The 12,886-nt window shown below is 41.7% G+C and overlaps 1 protein-coding gene across 1 annotated transcript; it reads right to left on the bottom strand.

The window, feature by feature from the left end:
- Window positions 1-2,128: 2,128 nt before the first annotated feature.
- Window positions 2,129-12,634, bottom strand: LOC306745929 (uncharacterized protein; the record flags this gene model as incomplete). The annotated part of the gene is made up of 18 exons (XM_079228795.1): window positions 2,129-2,432; window positions 2,661-2,888; window positions 2,970-3,023; window positions 3,105-3,235; window positions 3,825-4,164; window positions 4,462-4,572; window positions 4,844-5,062; window positions 6,090-6,266; window positions 6,376-6,429; window positions 6,529-6,651; window positions 7,038-7,154; window positions 7,341-7,496; window positions 7,893-7,982; window positions 8,118-9,554; window positions 9,654-10,142; window positions 10,932-11,723; window positions 12,076-12,217; window positions 12,555-12,634. The coding sequence occupies 17 exons, from the start codon at window positions 12,632-12,634 to the stop codon at window positions 2,760-2,762; spliced, it is 4,641 nt and encodes a 1,546-aa protein (XP_079084921.1). The 3' UTR covers window positions 2,129-2,432; window positions 2,661-2,759.
- Window positions 12,635-12,886: the final 252 nt, after the last annotated feature.

Here is a 12,886-nt window from a genome sequence, read left to right as displayed (position 1 = left end):
GGTTAATACGGTGTTTTGTATTTTTTGTTTCTCCTTCAGTACAACTATCCAAGTGGTGAGAGAAGTCATAGTATAAACCAAATGTGCTTTAATTTATGAGCAAAAGTACCACTATATAGTAATGTTACAAAGAAAATTGTGTTCTATGTTATATTATTTCTGTAACATGTTTTATCAGTTAACAGTGCATCATATTTTCTATCATCGTATTTTGTATGTAAAATCTTAATCTGTAGAGTCAAGCTGTCAAATAATTATATATTTACAGTATAAAGTGCCATAATGTATTCTGAATTGTCTAGTGTAAAATACAATTAAGTGACATGAAATGGAAATACTCAAGTACATGTTTTACTTCACTTGAGGAACTATTCTCCACCACTGCAAACAATGACATGGTGTCTGTACAAAAGGGAAAAGACGTCTAACTTTTCTTAGTCATCTGTATTGTGAGACGTTTTCGTTGTCTGTGTGATGCTCATAGTTTACTGTGAGTAACAGTACGAAGTGCAACACCGACTGTACATCCCTCCACACAAACACACTCCCTCCTCCACCTGGAACTCTTTCTGCTGAGCACCAGCGATGACGTTCTCAGAGGAGTTCCCAAAGCTGCTGAGAACAGCATGAGATTATTAGGCTCCTTTTTCTTTTTCTTTTATAGCTGCTGATGCTTCTTCTCTCAGTTTTTGGTGCTGTGCCTGGTTTGTATTGTATGAGAGAGCAGACACTGAGATGTTTCAGGCTACTTGAGCACGTCTTTGTATGCACGTAAGCATCAGCCACCGCACTAAATCTCTGGTGAAAGCACCTGTCAGATATAGTGACTGAGTTACCTGCACACAAAGTACTTTCCACAGAGTCATCCATGAATGTCTGCCATCTAATGGCCATTTATGGGAAGTGTTTAGGTTCAATGAACAGGACTAAAATGTAAAAGGGGTTTCATAATTCAATATCTACAGTTTAATTAGACACATTTATTATCTCTGTCATATGAAAACCATGTACCTCCAAGAGCTGAGAAATATTTCCAGCTTTGAGAAAAACAATTTCTCACATAATCAAATAGGTTTTAAATTGTTTCATTTAGCCCATAAAGAAACGGTCTGAATCACCAAATTTGGAGACATGTTTTCTGGACAGCAACGTAATATCCATAATGCAAAATCTCAATTCTGGATTGATTTTAACAAGCATTTGTAAACTGAAACTGTTCAAGTTTTTTAGCACGGTTCACAAACAGACACTGGAATGACAGTCAATATCAGATACACATTTATTCTCTGTACAGTCGTAAGGAATCAACGGGGAATCCATATTTTCTATTACTGATAGAAAAATACCTTTGCTGCACCATGATCACTGCACACCCATACATACAGTAAGTAAGTAGCAAAAGAACATTGTGTGTATTGTGAACATTGTATAAAACAATACGAACGTGCTAACATGACATCTATTAGGTATGAAAAACAAAGTGTCACTCATACGAAAAGACGTATAGTTTGTGATACATTGTCATATTTATATAATATTCTCTACAAAAAAATATCAGTGATAATCTTTTTTCTTAATTTCATCTTCTGGTATCAGATATAATCAGATATAACAATGACCGTGTGCAAATACCCGAACTTAAATAACTTCTGTGTTTGGAGTAATCCCGTAGACCTGTGAGGAGAAGCAAACAGATAAGTCTTTGGAGTGAATCATTTTGTGTTCTCATATTTGGCTTCACGTGTAAAAATCAAGTAAGATGTTGCGTCGGCACGTTATGCTGCACAAAAGAAAAGGCTTTTGATACAGTACGTGTCACTTCAGCCACATATCACAGAGTCAAGAGAGGCAGCAGCATGGATCTCCGATGAAGCAATACGACACTCGGTGTTTAACACAGTGTTAAAAAGTGCAGCAGACGTCCCTCCATTATTTTCCGTCTTGGTCGAACAATGTTATAAAAATTGGTGTCACAGGCAGCTTTTGACAACGTGATTGATCTTGGCGTCATATAGTCTGTAATGAAGTATCACTTTTTTTCATCAGTCTATCTTGACTTTGTTTGATTAGCAGCCATTTAGGCAGCAACAATATCCAAGCCTTTCAAGAGGTGAATCCACCGGGAGGCAACGATGAAACAGGAAGTTCTTCCAACAGCGATCACCTGCATTTACACGCAGATGGACTCTCAGGGCCGAGGAAAGAGTCTTATTTTGTATAACATCTTCAGTTAATCGTTTTGAGGTTTAGCGGCCGGCCACAGATCACTGTACGTATTCGTAGGCTGGTAAAGTGAGACAACGTGAGATTTTTCTGATTGGTTGACCTGAGCCTGAACGCATCCAAGCAGCGTGACGGTGTCTCCCTCGCTGTCTGCTGAGGTGGAGGTCAGGACGGCCCCTCAGAGAGCTGCAGCTATAGATGGCTGTGCACTGAAGGACACACAGGACGAAGGGAAAAATAGATTGGCACACAGAAGAAAGAGCAGAATGAAAAGTGTTGGTATGAGAAAGTATCTTCAAGACTTTAAAATACCAATCAGATTAGATTTCAGTTTCAAGTCATAGTACACTGTTTCACGGACCCCAAAACAATTCTGACATACTGATTCATTAACACAGACACACACACACACACACACACACACATACACAATTTACCATTCAAACTTTGGCCACTGGCAGGGAAGGGTTCCACTGAGAAGTTGTAGTAATCCTACAGAGCCACCATTGTGTTTATGGTCAGTCACACACTGAGACTCAGTGGTGGTCTGGTCTGACTGAAGTCCTGTACATTGTGTGGACAAAGTTTGAACTGAGACCATTAGATCCCAGCATTTGGACACTGATGTGAACTGGGACGCTCAGATCGACATTCTCCACGATACACTGTGGAAACAAAAATGTAATATGAATTGCTGATATTAAGTTTAATTTAAGAGTGATAACAGCTTTTAAAGACCCTGATACCTTGGTGCACGCTGAGCTCATGACAGATTTGTGGAAGTCTCCATCTACAAATACCTGAGAGGTGAAAGAAAACAATAAGTACAAGAGGAAACTAATAATAAAGTCCATGTATCAGTCCATTCAGTTTCTGCCTACCCGGTATCCGTACACAAATGTTCCGTTACTGCAGCCCAGCTCGTCAAGTGGCGGCCTTTGCCAGCCAATCATGAGGCTGCTCTGGCCCACTGTTTTGATGACCTCAACTGATTGAACCTCAGCTGGAGCTTCTGGAGGTGATCGGACAAAGAAAAATCAAGCAGAGTGCTCTATCTTTCTTGTACAATGCAATGCTTGTAATGCTGTAAACAAGAGGTACAACACAGCCTAAATGCACTCTAATCTATTTATCTATTTGGTAGTTGGCAGGTCTCTTTGACTTTCAAATTCTACTAGAATAAAGATACATAACAGAAATCACTGCATACTAAACTTGTATCCAAGCAGGTTAGTAAAGATTTATCATCATGTGTGTGACTGTATGTGAGCAATAAACAGGACAACGTTAAACTGGAAGAATTTGTTCTGGAATTAAAGACATTATTATTAAAGACATTATTTCCATGAAAAGAAACAAAGAATGGTCCATATCTTGACTGGGTATAATCCTATTGCAGCAGTATACAAGCAAAACAGCAATATAATCGCAGACTGCAATAATATGCACCGAAACTATAACACATACTCACGCAAGGTTTTCTTGTCAAATCAATAAGAGAAATCAGAAAAAAATAATGTCTTCTTCCAGGACTTTAAGCAATGATATGTGTGTGTTCTGCCTTTGTGTAAATTATCTCAAATATTAAATATGTGCATTACCTGGTTTGGGTCTTTCTGTCTTGGCGTTTTCTAGAGCAGCAGTGGATTTTCTGACAGACTTGTTGGATCTCTCAGGAGAACAATGAGCAGGTCGAGTGCAGGATGCAGCAAATACAAGTCCATCATCAGCAGGTGCAGCACCATCCGTTTTAGAAGGCATGTGAAAACGATTAGCCTCGGGGGCACTTGATGCGCTCGGGGCAGTGGTGTCTGAGGCAGTTGTTTTTGGAATCGTGCCGGCACATACCAAGACATCAGAGTCAAAGGTAGTGGTCCTCAGAGCTAAAGGAGTAGAAGCTCCGTGTTTAGCATCAGATTTAGCTGGGATCACGGTGATTTTCTTTGCCAGTTTTGGGGATGTTATATTCGTGCCACAGCTTAAGATGGATTTGGCTTTGCAAGGTGCCATTGTGGCAAAAGGAAAGTTAGAAGAGCTAGACAGACCAGGCAATGTAGTTTTAGGTGTGTCTGCTTTAAAGTGACTGGTAGCAAACATGTTGGGAATCAATGTAATAGTAGCAGATCGAGAGGCAACAGCATGAAAAAGTGTTGTTGACTTATTTGTGGTTGTCACTGTTGGAGTGTGCTTAGCTTGGCTTGAAGCAGTGGTGACTGGGAGAGAGTCGGTATGTGGTACATTGGAACTGAGGCTATGCTTCTTTGTCTGAGAGGCTGGTCGCAGGTCTGCAGAAGATGAAAACGAGAGACTTTTTCTGGGCTGCTGTCCTCTTCCTCTGCTCACTGGAGCCTTGAAATAAAGAGAAAAGCATTTATTGTACTAAGATAACATTAAAAACTAACCTTGTAGGTTTTCACAGACGAGAAATGTGTTAGTACTTCAGAAATCCAGAACATAAACAAAGAAAAGAGAAAAATTACAATAAAAATATCAATATATGGTCTTTTATGCATACATTTCCTTGTCTAATGGGACGTACATAAGAGCAATGCTTTATGTTCATACTTAAACCCTAACCTGCATCTGTGTAGTGCAGAATGTTAAAAAAGCTTCTGTGTACCTGACAGCTGCTCATTAGAGTCTTCTGCAGTTGCTCATGCAGGTTAATAATCTTCTCAGGACTACTCAGCCTCCTGCTTGGACTGAAGCGTGTGCTGGAAGAGGTAGGAGTCTGACTCAGTGAGGATCCAGTGGACCTGGTCAGATCTGGGGAGGACTTCCCTTTTGTGTCCGAGTTATGAGATCCAAATTTCTCCGGTTCACTGGCAGAGGGCGAGAGCTGTGGTGGGATTGAGAAAAGGCAGATATTAGTCTTTCTCCCAATTTAAATTATAATTTAAAGTAAAAACAATTTTTCAAACAACACTGATATGTTATTCAAATTCAGTCAATAGAGATAACGTGTAAAGATGGCTGAGACTATGGCAGCTTCATGCTCACTTGTACATTAGAAACAAGGGGAATTATTACACCAAGAAAAAACCTCTTTCAATAACACATGAGCACCGGACTACTGTTTTAAGAAACACTTGGACAAGTGTGAACCTATCTTTTCACATTTCCCATGAACCCAGTTGCCAACAGGATCTTTTCCACTATGATCAAATGGTTTGTTTTACTGAAATTATGAAATATGTTGAAAGTGATGATTTGTTGTGTTTACAATGTGTCTTTGTTAAACATAAAAGAACAAACCATAAATGAATTTGTTTTTGTTCTGTAATATTTTAGATTAATTCAGGCATGATGGCACAGAAAGAAAACATACTATAAAAGCCAGGAACTGTGCCTATCTTGTTTATGTGTGAATTATTTCACAAAATGAATGCAGTAATGGTTTCCTGTTTCGCTCTCAAAATGCCACATGAACAACCTTTCAGAGTCTTGAGAAGAGAAAGATATTTTTGAGGAGAAATGTATTGGCATCATCTCACCTGAGCTCTATTGGAGATGAATCTATCTGTTATTGCAGGAACAAAAGGTGACGGTGTCGCTGGGACACTGACATGCTCTTGCGCTGGTGAGGTTGGCACAGGTGAATTTTTCTGTTGCCTTTCTGTTGGTGCAGGTGTGACTTCACTACGGCAGTCTTGGCAATTTGTTTCAGTGGTGACTAAAGATGTGTGTTTTTCACTTTTCACTCTACATTTTACTCCGGATTCAGGTTTGAATCCATCTTGGTGGCGCTGCTGAACAAGCGAGGATAAAGTAGAGCACGTCTGATCAGTTGTGAATCCACTGGTGCAGTCTTGGAATTTGGAAATAAATCCTGATGTGAACCCGGTGGTGTAATCTTGGTTCTTTACGTTGCTGCATGGTGTGAAGGCTGCGGTGTAGTTTTGCAGAGCAGCGTCACTGAGCAGCTGCTCCACCTGACGGGTGAGGGTGGAGTCCACACAGCCGTGTCTGTGCATGGCCTTCATCATCTGAACCAACAAGCTGTTCCTCTCCTGACACTTCACCACCAGGCAAGACAGCTTGGCCTGTTATTGGACAAAACACCTGTCACTCAAACACAACTGTTCAGAGCAGTCCAACATAACATTTGAAATAGGACAATAGGAATAAAACGTTATATCTCACTTTCCTCACCTTTAAAGGAGCTATTTCCAGATCATTCTGGCTCCTCTTTTTCAGTGCCTCATACTACAGTAAAAATAATAAAATATTGTTTAAAAATCACAGTTAAAAACTCACATCATAAAACTAATTGCTTTGACAATCATAGATCGAATGGTTCCCCACCTTAGCTTTGATGCCGTTGTAACTTGTCCTGAGTGAGATGAGAACAACGCTCAGATCATCCTTGCTGCCCTGCCCTCGTTTCAGATCAATATACTCCAAGTTTAGCTCCTCTAGAGCCACCGTCTGAGAGGTTTTACACACACACACACACACACACACACACACACACACACACACACACACACACACACACACACACACACACACCCACAATAAGAACTCTCATTTGTATGTATTTTTTATTAATGCTCAATTTTAAGGTAGTCTAAACATTATCAAAAGTCAAACAACTGAAGAACAGTGATGAGCTTCAATATAGTGACAAACGTGAAGTATAAAATGTGTGCGTTACAATCTGGTCTGTCTGCACTACAGTGGATGTGTTGTATATTTGAAGATGAAATTTAGGTTGTGCAGATTCAAGAAATAAATAGTGAAGATTAATCGCTTAGAACAGTTTCATATACAGACCCTTGAGAGACAGACAAAGTTAATACAAAAAAAGATACCTTAGCTTTGAGCTGAGCTGTAAGGATGTTGTATTGCTCCTTTATGTGTGCCTTTAGCGACAGGGCATCAGTCTTCTCCCTGACCAGGCTTGTCACTTTGCTCTGCAGCTCCTTCACCTGCGGCAGACACAAACACAAATGTGTTTATCTTGGTTTGGACCTCGAGGTAAAGTTAGTGAAAAGCAGAACTGGGTGTCCAAACTACGAGAGATATTTACAGCTTAAACCCTATGTGTATGTTTTTTATGTGTGCATGTTTCTATGAATGTATTTTGTTAATATAATGACTATTTGGTTAAATACCTGGGTTATGAGGCTGTCATTCTCCTTTCTGGTTTCTTCCATTTGATTAGCTTCATCTGTCAACCTCACCAACCTTTCCTCTGCTTCGGCCGTCTTGCTCTCCGCCTCGGCCCTCGCGGCTTCTGAGTGACACAATTTACTGCGAAGCCATTTGGTCTGAAAAGGCCACACACATTAACATGAACACGTTAAGTTAGTGAGCGCTCCAATAATGCACCGCTGTCCTGTAAATATAGAACAGTTGAAGACTAAGAAAGATTGTTTCCTAAGTGACACCTACATTTTTACTTCCCGTGAAAAAACTAATTCCAAGCCGGTAGGATGTCGTGTCTGTTCTTTAAATAAGGATGCAGTGAAAATGCAGTGAAATACAGTGAAAATGATAATAAGAAAAAAAACATTTGAAAGTAGTAAACAATCCCAATTCAAGTGGACCTTGAGTTGGGAATATTTTGTCCAATTAGTTTAATCAACGGTATATCTAAAGTCAATATTATCTTCTACAAAAACCCACAAACATTACTGAAGAAAGGATAAGTTGTGTACACTCACATCTACATGGCTCTTGTCCAGTTCGTCCCCTGACCTCTTTAGTTCTGCTTCCAAAGCTTCAACCTCCCTCATCAGATCACTTTGCTCCTGCTTTTCATCAAAAACATGTTGTATTAGTGCACAGAGATCCAACATAATGACACAGTATGAGGAATAATGCTTAAGGATATTCAAACTGACACAACAGACAATAACATCATGCACAAAGGCATGAATCACAAATACCTGTACAGAGCTTCCCCTGTGGTCCTGAGCCTGACATCTTTGTGTAATTCCTGTTCCAACAAGGCTCTCGGTCTTCTTTGTCTTAACGGCACACTTTGGATTCGGCAGATGCGACTTCTGATTGCTCCCCTCTGTTTGAGTTTGACTGGGCAGAGCAGCTTGAAGGATGTTTATTTCCTCTCTTAGGCCCTGAAGTAATAGCTTTATCTGTTTCTCTTCCTCTTTCAAACAACTGATTGAATGTTCAATTCTTTCTTTATCTTCTCTCAAACCTGATTTTATTAACTTGTCGTACTCTTCTTGGCAAGTGGAAGATGATTGTTCTTTTTCTCTCTGCTCCTTCAGACGCTTAAGGGAATTGGTTAGCTCGTCTCTTTCTTCTTTCAAATAGAGCACCGCCTGGCTTAACTGGTCACTCTCTGTCCGTAAACTTTGGAGCGACTGCATCATTTGATCTCTCTCTTCTTTTCCACTTGAGAGATATTCTAACAGTTTCTCTTTTTCTCTTTTGAGATCTGATAAAGACTCTTTCTCCTCTTTCAGACCACTGGTATACCTTAGAAACTGGTCTCTCTCATCCCTCAGCCCACAGACTGTCCTTGTAAACTGCTCTTTCTCTTGTTTGAGTCCAGCCAGAGATTGAGAGATGCTGTCTTTCTCCTCCTTCAGTGCCCAAACTGTCCGAGTTAACTGCTGTTTCTCTTCTGTTTTTGTTTGGACTGACAGAGCTACTTCTGTCTGTTGCTCTCCGAGAGCATTTATGCAAACTGACAATTCCTCTTTTTCTGTTTTGAGGCTCTGGACCGACTTGGTGAGCTGGCCTACTTGATCCGTCAATGAACTAACGTGCAGACTGCTTTGCAGGCTGTTCTGCAGAGGATCATAGTGAATAACATGTTGAGAACCAGGTACTGAAGCTACAGTCAAATCGTTCGGTTGTTGATTGGACATCAACTGTGGTTTCTCCCCGTTGAGCACACTTTCCACCAAACTGTCCACACATTCTTCTACGTTGTTCTGTTGAAAACTTCCAGATATTGCAGCTGTATATTCACTTTGCAATTGAGATCCACACAGTTCCTTGGCAACCTGGGATTCCTCCTTATACTGTTGACTCTCCACTAGCCTTTGCTGCAGCTCCATGATGGTATTGAGATCATCCTCAGTCTTCTTGGTGAGTTCTGTAATCAAACACTCATGTTCTTGGTTCTCATGCTCCAGCCTGACTCTGTTTCCCTCTTGCTCGGAGATATGCTCCATCAGCTGTGTTTGCTCCCTCTTGATCTCCTCTTCTCTGAGCTCAATGTGGGCCAGAAGCTCCTGGATCCGGTCTGCCAATGCTCGGTTCTCCTGATTCAGGGCCTGGACAAGATCATCCTGGGCGAGGGTGAGAATGGCGGTATCTTCAGCTCCGTTACTGGCAGGTAGTGTCCTAATCTGAGTACACAAAGAGGTAGATTTTGTGATATACTGGAAAACTGTGTTACTGAAAGTTGGTTATATAGGCTGTATAACATTGCAACCCCTGTGACATACCTTTCCTCTTGTAGTTCCCTGCTCCACCTCTGATTCTTGTCCCTCTTTTCTGAGTTGTAATTTCAGTTGAGTATTTTCCTGAGCAATCATCTGCAGCTGCTCCTGTGCGTGCTCTAGGGTGACCTCCAAGCTGCCACGTTGTTCTTGATGTGCTTCGAGATCCTGCCCCAACCCCAAGCTCCTGTAGGCTTCTCTCAGGGCATCAGATTCCTCACTGGGGCTTTTCTCAAGGTTTAGGATCCCTCTGGAGCACCAGGTCCCTAGTTTAAACTCATCTAGTGTCTCTGTAATTAAAGAGAGTGACTGGAGGCTGGGGTTGGTTTTGGAGCCAAGGTGGCAAAAGATTTTAGGTGGGGTTGATTCTGATTTGGCAGACGAGGACTGATCCACTGGGTTGTTCTGCAGTCTCTCTGCTTCCTCCTGGTGGTGAATTGGTGGACATGCAGATGAATGAGGCTGGCCTGTTCCCTCATCCGACGTTAGATGTGCCTACACAGAGATCAGTGTTGTGAAAAAAAGATGTAAATGTAAAAACAATTAATAGAACATTATCCGAAATAATGTCTTGCCATAGTGATATATTTATATTTAGATATACCTGTATAAGCATTTGCAAAAGGGGAGGTGTGATAAAACACCCTAAATCCTTGCAATAGAGCTTTTTTAGATGACGTGAAAAACAGTTTAAATTAGTCACATTAAAAAAAAGTTACGGATGTAACTACGGTTCTATGAAACCTGGATGACCGCCAGAGTTCTTGGTGAGAACTCGCAAGAAGGTTCCGTAGGACTGATTTCAGGGATGACACCGGAACTTATACCTGGCAGGGGTCATCCGAGGTCATGCATGACTTTTTTGGTATAAACTCGACTTGCGTGTGCGCGAGATGGAAGATATCCAGTGTTAAGCACCGAATCTGGTGTTCAGGAAGAATTAAATAGAACTGAAATATACATTTAAAATATTAATTGATCATTTTTTCAGACAATTTTTGATATTTTTTTTAATATCTCCTACTAAAGCTGCCTCAGGTCACATCTCTTCTCAGACGTATAAGCACAGTTCATCCAATGAGGATCAGGACTGGCTGGCTCTTGATACCCATCAAGTAAATACTGAACTTGGGTAGACTTCCACTCCTTCCAGTACTTTGCACCATATAAATCAAATTAACAAAAAATAAAATGAAAGTCTCATCCCATTGGATTCATTTAAACCTTTTAAGAGATGCATTTTGTTGTTAAAGGTTAGGAAAATAATAATCATGTCTTACGCACCTGTCCAGAGCTCCCCACCGAGGAGTGTCCCATGGACTCAGGCACCGTGATTGACTGACTGGTTGTTTGGTTAGTTGGAACCCTCATTATCTGCTGGAGTCTGTGGTTCTCTTCCTTCAGCTCTTCAACCTCCTCCATCAAGGAGTTTTCAGACAGCTTCATCTGTTGCACCTCTGCTTTCATCTCTTCCACCTTGCAGTCCAGGAAGTGGCGTTTCTCCTGGGCCTCCTGGAGCTGCTCCATCAGTCCCCTCCGCTCTGTCATCCCACCCTCCTCTCTCTCCAGCAGCACCCTGAGATCCTCCTGCAGGCTCAGGATGAAGCCTTGCAGCCTGGCTTCATTTGAGTTTGGTTCTTTGACTCTTTCGCCTTGTATTTCTTTCTCACCTTCTAGCCCTCCGTCCCTCTTACATCCCACACTTGGCTGCCACTGCCTCCTCCTCTCTTCCTTTCTCTCCTCCTCTCCTTCACCCTCTCCTCTCATGGGAGGCAGCCTCTCTTGTTCTTCCCAGTGTGTTACAGTTCCAGCAGTAATTCTGACCGCACTGGTCGTTGCGATGCCAGTGGCAGCACTCACAGTCATGTCCAGTAGCTGCTTTTTTAAAGTGTAGATCCTGTTCTGTAGGATCTGCTCTCTGTCCCGGGCCAGGCTGAGCTTGTGCTGGAGTTGGGTTTTAAAGTTCTCGAAGTACTGGGACTGGCGACTCATCTCCTCCTCTTTGACCTTCAGCTGCCTCTGACAGCGCTGCAATCGGTCCCTCCAAACCTGCTCCCCTCGCTCCTTGTCCCGAGTCTAGGCCGATGAGAAGACAGGTTGGGAAAAATATTAAAGACACAGCTGCACAGCGGAAACCAACTCCTTTTTGTAGATCTTTTGTGATCTGTGTCTCTTTTGTTTTTGACTGTGCATGAGCAAACAAACCAGTTTTCCATCTGGGAATTAATTAAGTTATTTATCGATCGAACCACCCCAGTGTAGTTACTTAAAAGCAGATGTACAATGAAAAGGTGTCTGTTACCTGCATACTATACATAGTACCTGTTTAACTAAAGTCAACCTCACAAGACTCATCCAATACAATCTTCATGTTTTGCAGTTTGTACATCCATACATATTGATGCCTTCAGAGATCCTGAGCACTCACCATGGTCCTAACCTCGTCCCTGAGCATATGTAGTCTCTGGTCCAGTCTCTGGGAGTGTTGCATGCTGGGGAGGTGAGAGACAGAAGCTAGCTGATAGAGCTGTAGCAGCAGGCTCCTTTCTGACCTCACAAACTCTCTGATCCTAACAGCGCAACACAAGATAGACAAGCTCAAATTACATCTTCCACCAATTTGCACATTGACATAAAGCTGATCGGTTTACTTACCTTGCTCTTTTAGTTTGATCTAAATACCTACAAATGTCATTTAGTTTTACCTGACAATGCGAGAGATGAAAACATGCAAATAAAATCTCCTACAGCGAGTAATTCCAGGGAAGATGTTAGCAGTAGCGTGCTCGCATGCAAGTGAGCCGCGCAGTCGGGTGTGTGTGATACGTGATACCACCTTGGCCAAAAGTGAGTATATAGTAGCAGATAGGTGTGTGTCACTGGATCCCCTCACCCCCAGCCTCTCACATGTTCCTCAGGTAGCTGTCGAACTGTTGGGTTGAACCTGCAGTCTGCTCCAGGTCACTTCCCATTGATTCTGTTACCATGGTAACAGAACTGCTTCCGGTTCCAGTCATGTCTGATGAGGTCATCTGATCCTCCATTGGTTATCCAGTGCCCACTAGGTGAGTGCTACCTGTGGGACAGGGAGTGATGGTGTCAGACTTAAGCAAAACAAAATAAAAAAATTGTTACATATCTTCTCTGTGATGCTTGTTTTATTTTTTCTTATCTACACATCAGTCATAAACACAAAGATAAACAAAAAAAGATACACAATTACAAAATACTGTCATCTA

This window comes from Taurulus bubalis, assembly GCF_910589615.1.
Source record: "Taurulus bubalis genome assembly, chromosome: 13".
Classification (NCBI taxonomy): domain Eukaryota; kingdom Metazoa; phylum Chordata; class Actinopteri; order Perciformes; family Cottidae; genus Taurulus; species Taurulus bubalis.
This window is presented reverse-complemented; position numbering and strand designations above follow the sequence as displayed.